Source organism: Oculina patagonica, chromosome 2, assembly GCF_052425735.1.
Source record: "Oculina patagonica isolate OP01 chromosome 2, crgOcupat, whole genome shotgun sequence".
Taxonomy (NCBI): domain Eukaryota; kingdom Metazoa; phylum Cnidaria; class Anthozoa; order Scleractinia; family Oculinidae; genus Oculina; species Oculina patagonica.
Window position 1 is genome coordinate 39,465,411 of NC_135759.1, and position 21,544 is coordinate 39,486,954.

The window sequence follows — 21,544 nt, forward strand, 5'->3', positions numbered from 1 at the left end:
CTGCAAGTGTCTTCATCACTAGGCATAAATAGATTGTGCTCGGCAACTTTTGAGCAACTTTTAGCGTTTTGAGCAACTTTTTGTAGTAACAGCAACCTAGGGCAACTTTTGCCTTCCTTGGCAACTTTTGAGCAACAAATTGATATAAAACCGATCCAAACCATAAAAGGTCGTTTTATTTCGAAGAATTTTATTAACACTGGTTTTATCAAAACTGATTTTTTTTACTTTTCTTATTTTATTTTTTTTTTAATTTTTTTTTAATTTTTTTTTTAAAAAAAATACTAGTGAACAGCACACAGCATAACAATGGCTTTTTGTAAGAATATTTATCTGAAAATGTTTAAATGGCAACAAACCAAACAAACATGTTTTGAGTATATATCTAAAACAAAACGACTCTAGAGCAAGCAACTTTTCTAAATTTTGGTGGCAACTTTTTGATATTTGAGCAACTTTAGAGCAACTTTTGGGTATATTGTGAAGCAACTTTTCCTGAATTTACTAGCACAATCTATTCATGCCTATTCATCACCACGGCACTCATAACATTTCAGGCCAATAGCTGATGACAAGGAAATCATAATAGTGGATTACAAGATCAGACAAGACTGACAAGTGATTTATTAACAACCTGGGTAGACTTTGAAACAGTTTTTCCCTATTTTTTCGAGACACATCTGACATATTAACTATGATATGGGCAAAAAAGAGAGAATGTCATGTGTACATGTATTCAGATAATTTCTAACTATGATTTTACTGGTTTAAAACATCTTTAACCGGAAAGACAGCTTTCCTGTACGTGATATCGATCTTGTCACAAATCAAAAGTGAAGTGGCTAGTTTTTATGTCACAAAGAGTAAAGCAAAAATATCGATGTTTTGTGCTCATAAATTCGCCATATAACTTTTTTAGCAATGGAATTTCAGCGTCGTAGATTGTAATTGAACGTTCGACAGTGAAGAGTTATAATTTAAAAAACATTGAATCAATGTTTTCTTCTTTCCAGTGGATAATTCTTGATGTGAGAATGAAATAGCGTGAAGTTGTATCTGATACTTTGAAAGCTTGTTCTCCATGCTGTTTGCTTTGTTTTTTTTCGGCTTCTGTTTTCGCCTGCAGATCGGGAGTTATTTTGGGTTCTTAAAACTGTCGTTTTGGTGCGGGTTTAGTTTTATAAACTACTAACGGAATCTCGCCTCCACAGCCTCCATATAAACGCAACTGCACAACTGCATGTCGTCACACTAATCATTTACCATTAGTCCCGTGTTTTTTTTTTTTCAGTTCAATTACCTGAGTTCAGTTTACCAAGACTCATGGGAACAGTATAAAGACGGTTGGTAAAATACTTGAGGTCAGTAAAACTTTCGGCCAGCGCGCAGTTGAGAATTTCAGCTGCATGTATATGCATGGGGGCGAGATTCCTAAACTAAACATCATGCAAACCGAAATCCTTCAAGAATTGGTTCCTCATGGCTTTAGACTTCTACTTTGAAGCAAATTTTCTTTTTTCTTTTCGATTCTTGTATAATCATTAGTAATACTTACCCGTGGCTATGCAGAGCATCAAAACAGAGACTTGCAGGAGCTTAGTCATGTTGATGGAACATGAGGTATTACACTGTCAAGCACTGTGTGTCGAAAAAATTCCGCGTCACAGTTTTATGTCAGTAACAGCCAATCAACGCCGGTATATCAAAGTCATTTGATTCTCTCGCAGTTTTAGTTAGTTTAAGTAAATTACTAGTATGTTAACTTAAATTACAAAATCAAGCATTCATTCCGTTTTCTGGTTTTTAAGCAGTAATTTTTTCTTCCTTTACCATAACATTGGCTTTCTTGCAGCATACGTGCTTGCACTCCGGTCCATTAGTCAGTAAAATTACATAAACGTAATAATGATTTATTTATTAACTCTATTACAATAAACCACTTGTTATCGTCTGGCAAGCGGTCACTCTGTAATTTAAGTCAATATAGCCTGTCTGTGTGTGTTTATTAAGTTACGAAACCATTTATTTTGATTTCTTTTTACGTTTTTTTTATAAACTGAAATACACGCCACATTTAAATAACTAGTTTACAATGCACAACTTTACTGGCAATTTTTTATTTCATGTTCTAAGAATGCGCTATAAATATGTAGATATGCTTGGATCGTGATAGTGGACGTGCTAACAGTTTAGGTTAGCCGTGAGTCAGTAATAATACATCAACGTTAATTGTTGATCAAACTAAAAAAGCTACGTGGATTTGTAAGTCATTTTACGCCCGTTAAATTCAACAAAACGTTTCCGCGTGGGATGTAAGGGGGTGGATATGATAATAATAATAATAATAATAATAATAATAATAATAATAATAATAATAATAATAATAATAATAATAATAATAATAATAATAATAATAATGACGGTATTTATATAGCGCATTTCCATATGCTCAATGCGCTTTACAACACTTTACGAGGGACTTAGACAGACTGCAATTAAGCAGTTTACAACGAATGAGGATTTATTTTTACAGATGCCCCCAATGTAATTTCGGAACAAGACCAGGCCACAACACCGGGAACTCCATGCCCTACTCTTTGCGACAAGTATATAAGGATATGGGCTTACTTTTGTAAAACTCCGTAAACTTAACATATATTGAAACATCCAACCCTCTAATAAATAACCAACGAGGCGCAGTGAAGTTGACTATCCCTCATAGAAACGAGGGTGAGTTTTGTTTAAGTAGACACTAAAGGATTGTAGTCCAGAAGTAAAGACATATAATTTTATGTATTTTCTCTTTTACGAGAACCTTCACCATTACGACAACTTGACTATGAATTGTTTGAAATAATTCCAAATTTTACAGGACAAGTGAGAAATAACATTAAATTTGGAATCTAGGCATTATTTCAAACAGTTGAAAGTCAACTTCTCGTATAGGCGGATGTCTCCTTTAAGAATACAGTAAAACCAACGAGTATGACCCTAGTTTTTCCACGTTAGCCTAAAAAGGCTATTTTGGTTCTTTATAGGTTCATATTTTCTGAGGAAAAATTTACATTGCGGTTGCAAATGAAACTTTTAATGATATTCAGCCTGTTATTTGTAAAAAAAAATTGCACACCAAACAAGTGTTTATGTAAAAATGAAGCACTAATCATTTGGAACATGACATTATATACATGTGCAGTAAAATAAACATTTTTTATCAATGTTAGAAAATTAGAACCTGTTTTCAAATTTTAGGCTAAATAGGTTCTTATAAAAATGGGGTTTAATTTGAAAATTTCAGCCTAAAAGGTTCTTAATTAAGTTCTTACTCGCGAGTTTTTACTGTACTTAACGCGCACGTGATTCAATCAACGAATAGCTTAGAAAACAAAGCGAAAACCAGAAGCACCTGAACGTGTGAAAAACCTTCTTATCTAGCTCTCTCGCTTCGCAAGTAACTCTTTCATTTCGCCTCATCCCACTGAAAGTACATGTAAATAGGTGTCACACATCAAAGAAATAGATCAGAGCAAAGGAAAGACTCATTTATGACAGTGCCGAACACACTGAACATACCGCCCGCGATGCCTACGTTAGTGTCTCCGCAGCTAACCGCCCACTTCGCGCCGTCAAGTTTATCAAAAACTTTTTCGCCAAATCCCAGCAAACTTTACCGGTGCAGCTGCTCAACACGGCTGTATTGCTACTATTCTAGATCCAGGTCTAGGTCCTTTGATTTCTTTTATCTCGGTCTAATCGAGTCGTGTTGTGTATAGAAGGACAATGACGTTGTGCACCAAGTAAACTTATCTCTGTCAACGACAGTGTGCAAAGGAAAAGGTGAGTTAATAAAATTGAATTGATTTATAATGAAAATGAAGCAATTTCAAAGACACCCTAGTTTACTGCTGGGGTTAGGTCCACTCTAGATCATGGTCGTGGTTTAGGATTGCCTGTCTCAGTCGTTCGGTTAATATAGGCAGCGAAGAACGGCGAGTGAAAGAAGAAACGAAAAAGGTTTGTCGGAGACGCGACGAAGCTGATTTTCCTTTTGTAAACGGCCGATGTTATAATTAACGGTCGATACCATTATTGGAAGCCAAGAATTTGGAATGGACGATGCCATATCCGCTCCATAGTATTGGCCTGGAGTAGGTGGTCTTCTTATTAGATGAAGCTAGGCCTTGATAAGGAGGTTGTTAGACTTACGTTAGATTCACGCTAAGGATAGGGTCAGCTATTATAGATCGATGTGACAGCTAAGAAAGGCACTGGTGACGGATCAACGTGGTGGACGCAGTGATGAGGGAGAGATCTGGATGCTAGCATGCGAGAGTTTCAGGGTTGAATCCTCTCTCACCCTAAGCCCCTCGCCATTTTTTGCACTCGCCGTTATTCGCGCTCATTTCATTTTTTCGCGCTGATTCCTAACTTAACGAACGCATGGGTTCCTGTCTTGGTTGGGGTCAGTGTGTTGTGTTTTTGGGTAAGGTACTTTATTTTTACAGTGTCTCTCTCTCTCTCCTCAGACAATTAATTTTAAAAAATAATGAAACAACAATAATGTCGAATTGTATTGACACTATTCTATGACTTGAATTCTATTCTGAGTGAATATTTTAGTACAACTGCTAAACAGTAAAAAACACACGGATTTCGATCTCGTGCAGTTAGTTAACTACAAACTACAAACTACAGTCATGCTGGCTAGCGCAGCTGCTTGTCACGGTGATTTCGCCATCTTTATTGCCCCAGGCCCTCATGCACTTGTCTTCCCCTAAATTGCAAGTTTTCAAATACTTGTCCTTGTCGCCCTCAAGAGTGCTCTTCTTGCAATCGTCTTCATTGCCGCTGCACACAAAACATTTTAAACCAGGACCTGATCAAGGGAAAAAAACATTCAAACCCACACACTTTAAAGTTAGTTACAATCTTAATGTGTTGGTATTCTTTTACGAAACAATAAATTTCAGTTAAGCTCGTGTCCCAGGATAACACTTATCTCCGATGAGTCTTGTTGTCGATTAAAGATTTCGTGATTTCTGATACCAGCTAACGGGTTTACCGTTTTTTCCTAAACTAAACCTTTTGAACATTACGGATCGTCACACTCAGTTGTTTTATTATTCCATCCCTAACGTTCTTACTTTGTAGGCTTAAGGCATCCTGCTGTAGATATCTACAATTTTTGTTTGCATATTTAAGACGCATGTAGCAAAATATGTACCTTTCTCAGTTGTGCCCGCATTGCATGCATCACTGCCACAGCAACCAACCGTGCAATCCACATCGTCAACCTTGTCACAAACGTTTTGCGCCAAATCACAGCCCGACTGATTGGTGCAGTCGTTCGTCACGGCGGTATTACCATCTTTATGGACCCAGGTCCTAAAGCACCTGTCTAACCCTGAAGGACACGTTTTCAAATACTTGTCGTTGTTGCCCTCCAGTTTGCTCTTGCTGCAAGTGCCTTCAGTGCCAGTGCACGTATAACATTTCAAAGCAAACGCTGATAAAGAAAGGGAAAAAAACATTCCAAACAAATTCACTTAAGTGATAATTTTAATCCGTGTTATAACTCTTTACTGAACAATAAAATTTTGATAACGTTCAGTTTACTAATCATATTTTTTTAGCAAAAATGCCTCTTTCTGTAGAGCTATTTTTGCCTAAGGACGAAGGATAACCTTGGCCAACAAGGTGATTTTGTGCCTAACGTCAGAGCTTGTGACTGGCGGAACGGACGCGGACGGCGTTCACTACAGAGTGAAAATGTATGATTCGATCCGTTTTTTCTTTCTAGTGGATAACATTCAGGGTAAGAATTAAATAGCCTGAAGCGGTACCGAATACATTGAAAGCTTGTTCTCCATAGTAACGCCTGCTAAGATGTTTATTTCCTTACGTTTGTTTTGTGTTTCTTTGGTTACCGGTAAACAACTCGTCGATATTCGTTTTGGTGGTTTGGCTCGAATGAACTACTTATAAACAATGCAATCTCGACTCCATATACACATGCAACTGGACTTCCTGTGTTCTGATCGATATGAGCTCAAAGTTTGCCATCGGGCGTCACGTTTTCGGCCGTTGGTAACATGTAGTTCCGACTGACCCTCATCTATCATTTTCGTCTCGTTGTTCAGTTCAATTTCCCCATTTCAAATCTTACAATCTTACGAACCGAAGTCGTGCGCAAATGGCTGCAACAGGAGGCAAGCGTGGTCGAGAGGTTTAGGGCGCTGGTGTTGTAATCTGAAGGTCCCCGGTTCAAGACCTGCCCCTGCCACAAGCTGAATTTGTTTCTCTGTTGTCCCGAGTTTAAATCCTCGGTCACGCTTTGTACATAGCCATCTGGTCTGCCTCCTGCCAGTTGGGATTTTTAACCTTGTTGTGTTCGTTTAAAAATATTTGTTTCCTCTGTTTCAGTGGCTTGCCTGTAAACTAGCTATCTCGAAGAGAGATGAAGCAAAGTACATGACCACTATAAGAACCATTTACAATTTACAATTTACAACTTCAAGGACACATCATTCTTTTCATGCTATCCTAGCTTTAAAACCGTTTAGAGTGTTTCGATTCTACTTTAACGCAGATTTTCTGTTCTTTCGGTTATTAAGCCTGGTTTTCACTAGCGACGCAAGCACAAGCGCAAGCACAAACGCAAACACGCGAACAGGAAAAAGATGATCCTTGTGCTTGTGCTTGACACAAGTTCAAGCATAAGCATCAAAATTCAATGTGTTTGTGCTTTTGCTTGCGTCGAAGCTGTATTCACGGTGAAATAATAGCTGTTATCTCTACGCTTGTGCTTGTGCTTGTGCTTGTGCTTGCGTCGCTAGTGAAAACCAGGCTTTAATTAGAAATACTTACCCGTGGCCACACAAAGCATCAGAACAGAGACTTGCAGGAGCGTAGTCATGTTGTTGTATCATGAGATACTACACGATTGCCAAACACGGTTGGCATAAGTTTCGCGTCACAACTGACTTAAAAACAAGTTGACACTGCAGCTGTATCCACTCAAAGTATCAGCCAATCAACAGCGGCTCTCAGATTCATTTGCATCCAACAAGGCGGAACTGTATCAAAGTTTCCCAGTTTGTGCACGCTTATAATTTACTAGCAAGTTAGCATTCAATTAAATTGGGACAAAGTTTAACAGTCGTACTTTAACAGACAAAGCCGTATTTCTGGTTTGAACTGTAAGATTCCCTCCCTTACTACATTATTTTAATTTGGATTCCTTGCAGCGAACGTGCTCCCCGGACGTGCTTGCATTCCGGTCTATTAGTCAGTAATAGTACATAAACGTTATGGTAATAAGTTCAATGTATTTTTGCTAGTGGTAACAACAGGTTAGAAAGTGCGGGCCTAGAAAGACTGCAAATGTTGTCTTGTAAGGGGCTTAAAAAGGAGGAGTCAGTTTGGGCCATGGGAAGTGGAGGTACTGGAGCGAGTTTGCACACTTGAGATTGGACCAGAAGCAGGATTCAAGCATACGTTTGCAAGCACTAAATTGGCAATATCCTAAAAAGAAGAAGTTAAAGAAGGTATTTCAATGCGTTGTAAAAATCGATAAAAATCCATTTTGGGATAACATTACAGCGAGATTTCCCGTGTATAAGCGCAGTTACGTGAACACAAACTTATTTTACGCACTTTCCTTCTTGTAAAAATACCGATCACAAACAGGTCGAATGTACAAGACTGGACAAAGTTACCACTGGTTCTCCAGAGTGGGGCTGTGCACAAGGCTTTAAAAATGTGCTCTTACTTGTTGGAATGTAAGCACTCTGGCGCAGGCAACACTGAGAGCAAAAGTGATATTTGATAAGTCCCCCCCCCCCCCACCTTTATTAAGCCCCACACCCTGAGAAAAGGGCCTGAAAAGAAATACACCCTCCAAGGGATTAATAGAGATTTTACGGTATAATGCCCTCATAAAGAAACTTTTTGTTTAGTTCTTTGTGTTACAAAATCATGTACCAAGACGAAGGCTTTGGCTATCCAAACATAAGTGGGGCGGCGTGAACTAGCGGTTCAAGGCGCTGGATCTCAGAGAATCCGAACGGTACGATACTTGTCCGTGTCCGCGATTTTCATTAGTCATTTTGAAAGGGCCGGATTTGCATCAGATGGAAGATAGTTTCTGGCAATTACTTTGACAATTACTCTGGTTTGGTTCAAACTGAAGCAAACATTTCCTCTTGGATTTGTATAACGATCTTAACTTGTTCTTTTGCTCATGTAACACAATGGAGGATCATTCGCTTGTGTTCGGGGTTCGAACTTGGGAAATATTGTCTCCTCAAACTAAAGAAATCGTTGGAATAGACTACAGGTTAGCCTACCAAGGGTGCAAGACTCGAACCGACATAGCTCTCGGAGTCGTAAAGACACACAATTGATATTGTGGTGACTCCATTCAAAGTAGGCTTATCCGAGAGGGGGACTTACTCAAACCATATATCAGCTAGGGGACCGATATAAACGAAATAAAGTAGACTTTAAATGTGGTGGATAAATCGCTTTAATTGTTTGTAGAGTGAAATTTACTTTTTAATGTTTATTCAGATATTCCTTTACAGACTAGCCTTTACACATCAAGCATGTTGAATTTCTGAAAATTGTACACCATCAACGTATGTGTCACTTGGCAAGAATCAGCTTGGCGAAGGCCTCGGTTTAAGCACACGCTATTGTGAATTTCTAAGAATTTGCAAAACATTCCCATGAAGCAATATTGGAAATTTCAAGAACTGATACTCAAAGAACTTTTAACTTTTGTAAGTATCATGACTAGTCAAAGCTCGTGTCACTAATCTCCGATGAGTCTTGTTGTCGATTTAAGATTTTTTTTTCATGCCAGCAGTGCGAGGCCAAGAACAGAGCTCACGGTCAACAAAAAAACGCTTAAGGAGAGAGATGAGCCCGCGTTGCAAGCATCCGTGTCACAACAACCTACCGCACAATCTACGTCTTCAGAGTCCTCAAGCTCATCACAAGAAGCTTTCACCGAACTACATTCAAGCTGGTTAGCGCAGCTGTTTGCCACAAAGATTTCGCCATCTTTATTGGCCCAGATCCTCATGCACTTGTCTTCTCCTGAACTGCACGTTTTCAAATACTTGTCCTTGTCGCCCTCCAGTGTGCTCTTCTTACAATCTTCTTCTTTTCCATCACACTTATAACACTTCAAACCAGAAGCTGATCAAGGAAAGAACATTCAAACACATTCACTTGAAAGCTGATAACAATCTTAAGTGTTTAATAGTATTCTTAACCGAACAATATAATTTCAATTGATCTTGTGTCACATGCAATAGAACACTGAACTCCGATGAGTCTAGGTGCCGCTTTAAAATTAAATAATTTTAATACGGGTTTACGTGTTTTCATAAACTAAGCATTGTACACATTACCGATCATTACACTCAATTGATTAACTATTCCTTCCCGAACGTTCTTTGTAGGCTTAATGTTTCTTGTCGTAGACCTAGTATTTTTGTCTGCATATTTTAGCCGCATGAAGCTATAGTAAATGTGTACCTTTTTTAGTTGAGACCGCGTTGCATGCATCACTGCTACAGCAGTCAACCGTGCAATCCACGCTGTCATCGTTACCGGAAAGGGTATCACGAGAGGCTTTCGTCAAGTTACAGCTATTTTGATTAGCGCAGGAGCTAGCCACGGTGGTATTGCCATCTTTATTTAGCCAGGTCTGTATACACTGGTCAAACTCTGAAGGACACGTCAGCAAGTACTTGTCCTTGTCGCCCTCCAGAGCGCTCTTGCTACAAGAGTCTCCAGTGCCAGCGCACACATAACACTTCAAAGCAGAAGCTGATCAGAAAGAAAAAAACATTCCATATTTCAAGCATGCATTCACTTTAATGATAATTCAATCCTTAAAGTGTTACGTTGTTGTGTGATGATGTTCAGTTTGTTTACTATCCCTCTTCAAAACTGTTTCTTTCTGTGGAGCTATTTTTGGCCAGTTTCTTTAATTCTTTAAATGACCTTTTAAAACAACATTCCGGTATAATGAATTGCACTTGTTACCCAGATCACGTGGAAAATTCACGTAAAGCAAAAACTTTTTTATTAAAACAATTAACTATCAAGGTTACACGAGAAGGTCCAAAAGTCACTTTGCTTCCTTTCATTGTCTACAGTATTTTTGTCAGTGTGGTATTCTTGACCATTTTCTTTCTTGATTTAAGTATCCAGCTGCAACCCTGATAGTGACCCAATCCCAGTAAATGTTATAAAACATTCAGGCTACTATTAGGCAAAGTAATGTTTAGTTTTTATTTGTAGGATATGGAAGAAAATAAATTTTGTGCCTGATGTGCCTGAGGTGGAACTCAATACTCCGGAATGACGTAAGGATGATGAGAAATTAATCAAGGAAACTATTAAACAAGGCAATTTTTCTTCTAACTTTTGCATCGGTGTGCGACAAATGCAGACTAGAGACCTGCAGACTGGCACTCCGGTTGACCACGGGCGCGCCTAAATTTAAACGGTCCGTTTACCATTAAAGTTGCAAAATGTTAAAAATGTCGGCCCTTATTCGTTGATCCATTTTCAGTAGGTCATAGCATAAAGACGTCAAAATAGGAAAACCGTTTGCTTATATCTTTTACAGGTCGAATAAACTGTCTCTTTTTTCGGATTAAGCGAGCAATGAAAAATACGTTTTAATGACTGCAGTCCTCGGCATCAATAGTTTCATGCAGGCGAAAGCTACACAAAGTAATATTTAGACAGTACTTACAATTTGAGGCAGCTTAATTAAAATTTACCGTCATACGCCACTTGAATGATCTTGAATGTACTTGAATAACTTGCGTATTTTTTACATCACATTGTGCCGGCGGGCTGCAAAGTTTAACACGATATTTTATACATCAAACGCCTCTCAAACTGCTCAAGGCTAATAAATCGACGAAAAAAGGCCGTTTAATACTCACCAAGAATTATGTCGGTCAAGCTGATTATCCTCTGCGTAGTTATTCGATAAAACGCTGTAGAAAGCCGGGTCAAAAGTACTTCCACACATTTTGGGCCGCGCGCGCTGTTCAAATCGCTATGAATCATTCACAAGCTCGTATTACATCAGGTATTACATACAGAAAAGGAAACAGATCTGTTTTGTCTCTTCAGTGACGTGCTTGACAACGGAACAAGCGACAAAAACAATAGAAAAAAGTTAACAATTACTTTTTGCTATATTTACATCAAGTTATAGTCAATTATTAAATTATCTTTTTGCCGCGCGTCGTTTTCTTCTGTTTATTAAAGCCAGCAGAAAGATTTTGGTTGATTTTTCCTGACCAGGTAAACAAAATTCTTCACCGGGGAGAAATAAAATTGACCAGGGATTTTTCAGATTTTCACCAGGGACCAGGGAGGTCAAATTTCTACCAGGGAGGGCAATATAACCCACCAGGTCGGGTTTCACCAGGTCTGTTTCAGAGGGGTCTTAGCAGTTGAAGCGTTAAAGTGCTGCGAATCTTTCTGCCGCTCAAGTGCCAATGAAGTTGTTGATCAATTTTGGACAACGTCTTAACAATTTTTTGATGACACCTTTCTGATGGCTTTCGCTTGAGCTTGCCAATTAAAGTGCAAGAAAGGTGAGAGGCCGGGTTGTCAAGTTCTACGCTCGCTCGATCGGTGACAGCTGCCAGCTTAGCCTCCTTCACTTCATGCATTCTGATTGGTCATTTGAAACAGAGGCCATCAGAAAGTTGTCAAAAAGATATAAAATAATTACCAGAACTGTCTTCCCTCTGATGCAAATCCCTTCTAAAACGACTAATAGAAGACCCGGACACAGATAAATCGTTAGTTTTTTATTTAAACTAGTCTCGTGGCGCTCGGGTTTTCCGAGATCCAGTGTCATGAACCGCAAGGTCACGCCACCTCCTTTTCTGTTTAGAAAGTCAAAATCAGTTTTAAAGCAAGGTCACGCCACCTCCTTTTCTGTTTAGAAAGTCAAAATCAGTTTTAAAGCTTCGTCTCGGAACACGATTTTAGCACAAAGAACCAAACTAAACTTTTCTTAATATGGGCCTTCAGTTAAACCGTAAAAGCTCTATCTTATCGGGAGAGCTTGTCCCTGGAGGGAGAGGGGGCTTATTAGCGGCCACGTGTGCAGGTCACTCTTTGTCGGATCTCTACCCTTCGACCTGTTCAGCATGAGTGACCCTACCAGGAGTACAAGTCTCCAGTTGACATCTAGGAGTCATAGGGCCAACAAAATTGCCCCACTACGATTTCGTGGTGACCCATTCGGAGCAGGCATAGTAGACACGCGGACACGGAGAGCAATTTTCACTTGAGTGTCGAAAGTAATTCATGTTTGCTTTAGTTTTGCATTACTACGATTAGTGATTGGTTTAAAAAACTCGTGCTACTTTCTCGACAAATCAGAAGTGAAACCAAACCCATGGTACATGTATTTACTTCGAGTTTTTAATGGTTCAATGGACTGTTGATTAGCCAGAGTGACTATTTTGGTTTTGGATTTACGACACTCAAATAAAATCCGCTCTATTTCAAATCACATCAGTCAGTCAGGGGAGATATAAACAAAATATAGTAGACATTTAATGTCTTGACACATTTTTACAAAATCGTTACTATAAAAAGTAAAGTTGGAGATTAAATAACTTTAAAAGCGTGACGTTCTTAAAAAAACACCGAACTTCCAGAGGGGCGCTTATTAGTAAGTTTTACGATACCCAACGTTCTTATTTTAGGTGGCCCGTAGATGATAGGTTTGGTCGTTCTTACTCTGCTCCTCTCAAGCAATCTATATTTGTAGAAATTATTAGTGTGAAAAAAAGTTTTTTAATGTTTATAAAGATATATCGTCCTTTTAAATTCCAAACATTTTGAAGTTCGGATTTATTTGACACCTTCACCTTTTGCGACACTTGACAAGAAAAAGGTTGGCCAAAACCTCAGTTTTGGTACACGCTATTGCGAATTTCTAAAAAAATACAAAACATTCCCATGAAGCAATAAAGAATATTTTAAGAACTGATACTCAAAGAACAATTTAACTCTGGTAAGTGTCTTGACTAGTCAACTGTGATATGCCCGTCAAAATGTAAAATGGGTACGTAAAAGTAGAAAACCGCAGAACTCACAGAATATTTGTAACATGTAACAACGTGAAATTAACCTACATATGACAGATGTACCTATTAAATGGCCAAACTCACCAAGAGATTTCCCGTAGCTCAGTGGTTAGCTATAGAGCGCCCAACCGGTAGGCCATGGGTTCGCCTGTCGGGAACTCATACTTTTTCTTTGTCCCACGCTGGTGACAAATGATCATTTCATCTTTATCATGAAATTAAACCTGTTTGGGTAAAGCAAGCTAGCTTCAGCCAAAATAATTTTTAGAAGAATTTTATAAAACATGAAAGCAAATGTAAATACATTAGGTTTAAAATAGAAATTTGTATCTTTCTTTTCCACTGATTCACTAACGGAGCACTGCCATTCGGTCTAACTGCTACGTAGCCTGAACGCTTCTCATGATCCGAAAAAAATATTCATAGTTTCCCCTGCCATTTCGTTAAAACGCAGTGGACTTACTCTGTATATCTACCCATGCCGCATAGATTTTACGGTTCTGTAGGGCAACCTTCCTTGAGGCAGCTTCAATTTGTGTTATAATAGTTCCAATTCAACTGCGAGTGCAAAATGATCTGAGACCAATTTGTTACTCTTTGTAAACAGTTTGATGATCTGTTTCTTCATTACAGCAACATTAGAACTAGTGAATATTGCATCATAGTTACCGCCATCGGTGTTAGTTTCCATTCTTACAGGAAAAACAGGTTTAACACCAGCTTTTCTCATTGCTTGTAATAGCTCTTTATATTCCTTACTGCTGTTACTAGTTGTTGGATAATTATTGTCAATATTAAAGTCTCCTGCCACAACAAAATGCGAATTTGCATCCGTGATATTCTGTAGGTTTGTTAGAAGCTCCTGTACTTGCAAAGCTCTGGCCTGAACTCCACTGGGATCCAAGTGGGTGTTGACGACGTAAAGGTGCTGAGAGTTGAAAAAAAACTCTCCGACGACAAACCCTCTATACTCCATTAAATTTGAAATTGAGTAGTTGCGGTAAAGTTTTGACACCGTTCTTGCTAGTGGTATACGGCTAAATATAACAATGCCGCCACTTTTTCCTACACGAGGTGCAACAAAATCTGCAATAGAAGTTCTGTACAGAAATCCATGTTTTTCCATTACAGCAATTAATAGCAAAGCACATTTTGTAAAAACGGCTATTCCTGTTTTCCAAATGAATGCTTCTTGAATCAGTGCAATGTCAAAATCTTTTATACCTTCTGCAAGACTTTCCATTCTTTCGTTAATGTTTGAATGAGCGTATGGTTTAAAATAGTCACACCATAAGTTAAAGCTGACAAGTCGAACGTTCTTTGTTGAATTGAAGCCGAGTTGGTTTTCTTTGGTGTGAGGTCCTTGAGTAATCTGACTGAACAAACGTCTTTCGTCCTTGCTGAGTCCTGTGCGCAAAAATTGTGAGGCAAGTACTAACATTACCACAGCACACCCAATTGCAGCATAGCGCCATCTGCAAGGGGAAAGAGTTGCCCATCAATTTTTCATTCCAAATGCTATGTTCTGTTTGTATGACTACTTTTTACTTTTATTAGATTTACATTTGATTACAAAACGGTTAATATATATATATATTTAGCCAAGCCTAAAAGCTGAGCTCTACATTAGCATTTTTTGCCGGTTTCTGAAGACACCCTGGTTGAAAATACTGTCATTGAAGTTATTGAAAGCAACTACTCAAGAAAGATCCATAGCCGAAAAACGAGATCCTGCGTCTTTGACCCTGCGTCGTTGCAGAACACACCAACAACACCGGACACTACCCCCTTTGGAACGAGGTAAAGTTTATTGATCGTGACCCACACTGGTACAAACGCAGGGTCAAAGAGGCAATTCACATAAGACTTCACCCTAATAATATCAACAGGGATAATGGAATTGAAATTCTTGAAGCATGGATACCCACGATCAAAAAACACAACAACAGGAGAACAACAGGACACAGAAACAGCGAGGATCGAAATGCACCAATCACAGCGCAGCAGCGTGCTTTATAAGTTCACACACAACCAGTCGACCTTATCGCCTGATGAAGACTAGCAGTGTGCAGTCGAAACGTCGCGATCTCCATACCCCCATCACACGCGACTACGTCGTGAGACAAACGAAAAATAATTTTTTAATGTACTCTACCACGATGAATAACCACAACATTTTTTACGATAATTGTCAAAGCTGTTTTGATAAAGGAGCGTTCGTTTATTATCTGCCCGTGTCGGGAGGGGGTGAGTTTTTTTAAAAAAAATATTCCTTTGAGTTCTTAACCCCGTCGAAAAAAAATACTTCCCAAAAACTAAGGGCCTGCTTGCACGAAAAAAAATGTTGTCTCTGGTATGAGGATTACCTTCCTTACCGCGCCCCACGGATAAGAGAGCTATCCACACATTTCTTTATAAATTGCTGCGAACCGTTCATATGAGTTATCGCAAAGTTGGCTCAGGGGGCAGGGTTCCCTTGGGTGGAGGGTCACTTGCTTTGAAGGTAGGGTGACCTTGGGGGCGAGCCAATTTTACTCGTGGCCAAGAAGGACAAATCTGGACATACAGAGCATGCGTTAAACCAGAGACGCCAATTTTGGATGATTATCTTTGACACAGATGTCAAAGGTAAGCAAGTCCTTTGATATCGCCTTTGACAGGGATTTGACGCGCGCCAATGTTAGCAATAAATAATTAAATAAATAATATATCTTTATTCTTTTCAAGATAAAAAAAATATCTTAAGTTACATGAAATACAGGAGATATGACGCGAGACCCTAGTCAAAGATAGATTCCTTACCATCTTGTACAAAATTCTATTTTTCAATAGCTATCCAGCCTATATGAGAAACATGTTCTCGTTCCGTTCTACTTCATACAACCTGCGTGGAAGCTATATTCAAAAAGCACATCAGCAAAGCCAATTCATGAAACATGCATGTAAATGACAATTTTTATAATTAGTTAATATAAGTCAATTATAAATATGTAAATAGCAATTTCTATTTTAATTTTTCGTTATCAAATATTTTGTTCTCGGAAATATTAGCTTGTCAAGCTACTCTGAAATTCGAGCTTAAATAAAGTTTTTGTTGTTGTGTAGTCACATTTCACTATTCCTTTGCCATAGCTTTGATAAGCATCAAAAGCGTTATACCTTTGTCAAAATCAAAGACGGCCTTTGTCACAATCAAAGGTTTTGGCAAAGACAGCCTTAACCATCTTTACCGGAGGTCAAAGGTAGGGGTTAAATCCATTTCTTCGTGCCGCACTTCGACGACTTCATCATTTGATTACCCGATCGATACCCGATTTTTTTTCGTTTTCCTGTATTACCGTATTTATTCGATTAAGCGCCCTGGGCGCTTATTAAATTTTTGGACCTTGAGAGTGGGCGCTTATTCGAAGTTGGGCGCTTATTAAATTTTCACCATTTTTAGCAAGTAGTACGCTTATTTTGCAAGAAAAAAGTAAATAATAACAGAACGTGAAGATGTCCAAGAGCCGAATTTTTACTGATCCTTGAAAGTTTCTGTAAATTATTGAGAAAGCTTGGTCTTCGGGGTAGTCTCTGTGTAGTACTAAGTCAATTTCACACCTCTCATTTTACTCCTCTCGTGCATGTCATTTTTTAGGGGGTGGGGGTGGGCGCTTATTAACTTTTCCTACCTACAGGGTGGGCGCTTATTCGAGGTGGGCGCTTATTCGAGGTTGGGCGCTTAATTAATCGAATAAATACGGTATTTTAATTTTAAAACCGCAGTGGGATGTAAATAGAACATTTGGGCTAATTAGCACGAGAGAAAAAGGAAATTGATTGTAGTCAAATCAAATAACTAATCATTCAAATCCCCTATTATTGACATTAATTTTGATCGGAGTCATATACGACCTAGTAAACTGGTCTATAAAGTTTAGTTTTCGTGGTCAATATGCTTTTGCTGACTACAACTTCCAGACCAATAGACCTCTTTAGCTTCGTTTGTTTGTTGTCCCATTGTAGACCACGTGATGCTACCCTTGAGAATTATTTCTTTTCAAATTCAAACAAATTCACGTGGAAATAAACGAATAATTTCCAGAAAGACAAAGGAACAATTCTCTTGAGAGCGTCACGTGATCTACAATGGGCAATTTACACACGTAGCTAAAGAAGTCTATTGATCGTGACGGTGATGAATAATAATAAACGTAAGCTACGAATGTTCATCAAATGGCTGAAACTGCTGCGGCAATGATGAAATCCTGCAAAGATTCTGCGACTTCAACGCAGCAATTAGATCTTAAAATGCACAGAAGACTTTAATATTTCTCCTAAAACTGACAGTCTCCTAAAGCACAGTTCGAGTCTCCGAAAATTAAACGTAGTACACAAATCGGTAACGAAGAGCATAACAGTCTTCGCAAATAGACCTTTTTAGCTTGGTTTGATATTTGTCCCATTTCAGACCGTGTGATGTTACCCTCGAGAATTATTTCTTTCAAATTCAAAAAAACATCCACGTGGAAATGAATGAATAACTTTTAGACAGATAAAGGGAAAATTCTCTAGACAACATCATATGGTCTGAAATGGGCAATTTACATATGTAGCTAAAAGGGTCATTACTTACCGTTTTATCATAGTTTTGTGGCCTGTACTTCTTCCCGATGAAATGTTTTGGCGAAAACAAGGCACCTTTTTCGTCTTCTATGTCCAACGCTGCCAAATACTGTATTCCAGCGTTTTTAATTGCCGACTTGACTGTAGATTAGGAACTTGAATCGAATCGCTGCGGATGGCGTTACTGCGGCCACCGTGACTGAAGAGGTCTGGGGAGGGTACGTATCGACAGTGTGCTACAAGCAGTAATCAGAAATTAGGGAAGTGCGTTCGATCTAAGATGGATACCACCAGGAAAATGAAGCTAGGCAGTGGCAAAAGACAGAGATGGTCGGCGTTCTCTGCCTGAGTGAGAGATGAAGCTTGTTGAAAGCTCACTGTTGAACTGTTGAAATGTTTGGAAATATTGGCTGTTATAACACCCACAATATATATTAAGCTACTCTACAATCCGAGGGTAAATAAAGTATTCACTTCACTTACCACGCATTTTTTTGAAGGAATGATTGCGTGATGAGCCGAAAGAACATCTGTCTACACCGATGATATAAGTGAGTGAATTTGACACGATAAATTGGAATTTGTTTTTATGCGAAGGGGTTTAATAAACTGCCAAAAATATGGAGATTGTATCAGTTATTCATATTTTTAAAGATCGTTTTCCCTTGGATCATGGAGTGACGTATTCATCACTAAAAAAGGAAAATTATTCCCTCGAGAAACAAACTGTTTTACAGCCGGATCTGACAGACCGAGTGATGGAGTCCCGAACTTCACATGAGTCGAAGCTAATGCAATGCAAATGACTAAAAACAAATATCCAAATAGCTTTTACTAATTTGCATTAGGTTCGTCTCATGTGAAGTTCGACGTTTGGCCTGGGCCTAAGCCAAGCTACCATACCTATTTGCAAAAAAGTCGATCGGGGTCATGTACGACGTAACCTGGTCAATAAAGTTTAGTTTTCGTGGTCAATATGTGTTTATAGTTACAGACAGCTTTTGCTGACTACAACGCCAAAACCAATATATCCAAATTTAATAACAGCGATGAGTAAATATTCCTCTTAGCTCCGAATGTTCATAGTTTGTTCATCAAATGGCTGAAACTGCTGCGGCAACGAAATCCCGCAAAGATTCTGCGACTTGGACGCCGCAATTGGATCTTAAAATGGACAGAACACCCAATTATATCGTTTAACTGACAGTCTCCTAAAACGCAGTTCATAAAATTATCGGTAACATAAAGCATAACAATCTTCACTAATATTATAGATTTAATTTTAGCTTGGTAAAATTGTTGTCCCATTTTAGGCCATGTGATGTTACCCTCGAGAATTATTTCTTTTAAATTCAAAAAAACATCTACGTGGAAATGAATGAATAACTTTTAGACAGATAAAAGGAAAATTCTGTAGACAACATCATATGGTCTGAAATGGGCGATTTACATACGAAGCTAAAAGGGTCATTACTTACCGTTTTATCATAATTTTGTGGCCTGTACTTCTTCCCAATGAAATGTTATTGCGAAAAAAAGGCACCTTTTTCTTCTTCTATGTCCACCGCTGCCAAATACTATATTCCAGCGTTTTTAATTGCCGACTTGACTGTAGATTAGGAACTTGAATCGAATCGCTGCAGATGGCGTTACTGCGGCCACCGTGACTGAAGAGGTCTGGGGAGCGTACGTACGTTTCGGCAGTGTGCCAAAGTCCAAAATGCCCAAACCGAAAACTACGGGCGCTTTCCATTCGACCGATAATCCCGGTTTGAAATTCCGGGTATTCCGTGTGGCAAATGGAACAATATTTTCCGGTTGTTTGCACCAACAAAGCAAAACAAATGGCGGACTCGTTGCCTCTTTTACTTGCTGTGCAGTTGTTCGACGACTCTGAAGTTAAACAAACGATATTTTAAGGGAGGGCGATGATATTTTTTCAGTGTTGCTAGCTGTCACCTGCGAAGGAATTTGTCGAGTTGTTTGGGTCTAAACTACACTTCAGTGAACTACTCGTGTTTGCTAAAGACGCCATCTTTAATAACCCACATGCATTGCGTCCGTAACTGTAACAATACTTCATGTAAGCTAACACAACATCTCCCCCTTTTTGTTAGAGAGTGTGAAATCCAAGTCAAACACATTGAGTATGACAAAAACTATATGAAAACGTACAACAGTGTCATCTCATGCTAAACCTAGGTTCTCTCTAACTTTGAGTGATGGTCTTACAATTCTCTTAGGCCTAGTAGCAAGAATAGGTGTTACAGGGGGTACTTGAATGTCTCTCCTGATAGCAGGATTGTCCCTCCGAACAGGAGTTGCAGGTTTGTTCGCTGCCGGATCTTGGTCTACTACTGGTAAGGGTCGGTGTTCCTCCTGCTGGTTCGGCAGTGGAGTTAGGTGAACACGGTTCCTTCTTATCGTGCTGGTTGGCGTTTCAACTTGATATGACCGAGGTGTTGATGCTGCTTCAATGACTTTTCCTGGTCGCTGAAGGTCCTTCACAAAGACTTTTGTAACCGGTCCAATTGGAGGCAAGGGCTTGGCCTTGTGCCTGCTGTTGAACACTGTTTCCTGCTTCAACTTGCTAATGCTCTCTCGTGCACGCAGGTTTTTCTAAATCGGGCCACTGCGGATTTAGCTGGGTATGGAATGCCGGAACACTGTTCCTAATCTGCCTTCCCATCAGTAACTGTGCGGGAGTGAACTTGCATGCTAGTGGTGTTGATCTGTAAGCAAGTAATCCTTTAGCGGGGTCCTTTTCTTTCGTAAGTAGATTCTTCACTGTTCTAACCCCACGCTCAACTTCTCCATTAGATTGGGGAAATCTAGGACTACTTGTGGTATGCTTGAATCCCCATTCCTTAGCAAAGTAGGAGAACTCCGCGCTGTCAAATTGAGGACCGTTGTCGGATTGCACTTGTTCTGGGGTCCCATGTCTGGCAAATATCGACTTGAGGGCTCTAATAACCTCGCTTGACTTTGTCGTCTTCTGCATGGCTGCTACTTCGACGTATCTTGAGAAGTAGTCTATAACAATAAGGTAGTCAATGCCTTTTAGCTGGAAGAGGTCTGTGGCTACGACTTGCCATGGACGGTCTGGTAAGGGTGTCGTGATAAGTGGTTCGGGTTTGTTGTCCCTGTGTAGAGCGCAGACTCTACATTGTTGCACCAGATCCTGGATTTCTCTGCTCAGTCCTGGCCACCAAACAGAGATTTTGGCCCGCTCACGGCACTAAGTGATCCCTTGATGCCCCTCATGGATCTTATCCAATATCTCAAGACGCATGGAAGAAGGGATTACGATCCTGGATGCTTTAAGAAGAATGTTCTGTACCACTGACAGTTCACCCCTGCTTGACCAGTAGGGTTTCATAGCATCATTTAAGGAATGCTTGTCAGGCCATCCTTCATAGCAGTATACTTTGATCTGTCTGCAGACTGGATCCTCTTCCTGTGCTACCATGATCTGCTGTAGTCTTGTGTCTTAGGCAGGCAGTGATGAGATCACGCTCCCAATGTGTGCGTACATTTCGTCATCATCAATTGTAGACTGAACTGCTTGGCTTTGGACTTGGAGTCTTGAAAGCGCATCGGGTATGTACATCTTCTTTCCAGGAACATGCTTGATCTCCTTGAAGTGGAATCTCATCAGTCGCATTCTGAATCTCTGGATTCGCGGCGGAAGTTGGTCTAGAGTGTGCGTACTCAGAAGTGGCACCAGGGGTTTGTGGTCAGTTTCAACGGAGATCGACTTCCCAAAAATGTACTCCCAGGATCGTTCGCAT

The 21,544-nt window shown here is 39.5% G+C and overlaps 3 protein-coding genes across 8 annotated transcripts; all 3 read right to left on the reverse strand.

Moving 5' to 3' along the window:
• Positions 1-3,847: 3,847 nt before the first annotated feature.
• On the reverse strand, positions 3,848-9,844 carry LOC144642364 (uncharacterized; the record flags this gene model as incomplete). The annotated part of the gene is made up of 3 exons (XM_078501330.1): positions 3,848-4,876; positions 5,225-5,506; positions 9,547-9,844. Coding segments are annotated over 3 exons (774 nt in total), but the record flags the coding sequence as incomplete, so codon positions are not given.
• LOC144641553 (uncharacterized) lies at positions 7,309-19,788 on the reverse strand. Of its 6 annotated transcripts, none has more exons than XR_013568574.1 (5): positions 19,232-19,788; positions 17,764-17,989; positions 13,818-14,623; positions 13,233-13,372; positions 7,309-7,524 (listed from the first exon to the last, which is right to left on the reverse strand). XR_013568574.1 is itself a non-coding variant. In XM_078500581.1 (4 exons), exons 2-4 carry the CDS (start codon positions 17,772-17,774, stop codon positions 13,359-13,361), a joined length of 831 nt encoding a protein of 276 aa, XP_078356707.1. In that variant the 5' UTR covers positions 17,775-17,989; positions 19,232-19,788; the 3' UTR covers positions 12,596-13,358. The 6 variants fall into 6 exon arrangements, 2 of the variants coding, with proteins under 2 accessions (XP_078356707.1, XP_078356706.1); XR_013568571.1 differs by having other exon boundaries at positions 13,612-14,623; XR_013568573.1 differs by lacking the exon at positions 17,764-17,989 and having other exon boundaries at positions 13,612-14,623.
• Positions 19,789-19,940: 152 nt separating this feature from the next.
• On the reverse strand, positions 19,941-21,222 carry LOC144642365 (uncharacterized). Its single transcript, XM_078501331.1, has 3 exons — positions 21,101-21,222; positions 20,551-20,896; positions 19,941-20,372 (listed from the first exon to the last, which is right to left on the reverse strand). The coding sequence occupies exons 1-3, from the start codon at positions 21,220-21,222 to the stop codon at positions 19,941-19,943; spliced, it is 900 nt and encodes a 299-aa protein (XP_078357457.1).
• Positions 21,223-21,544: the final 322 nt, after the last annotated feature.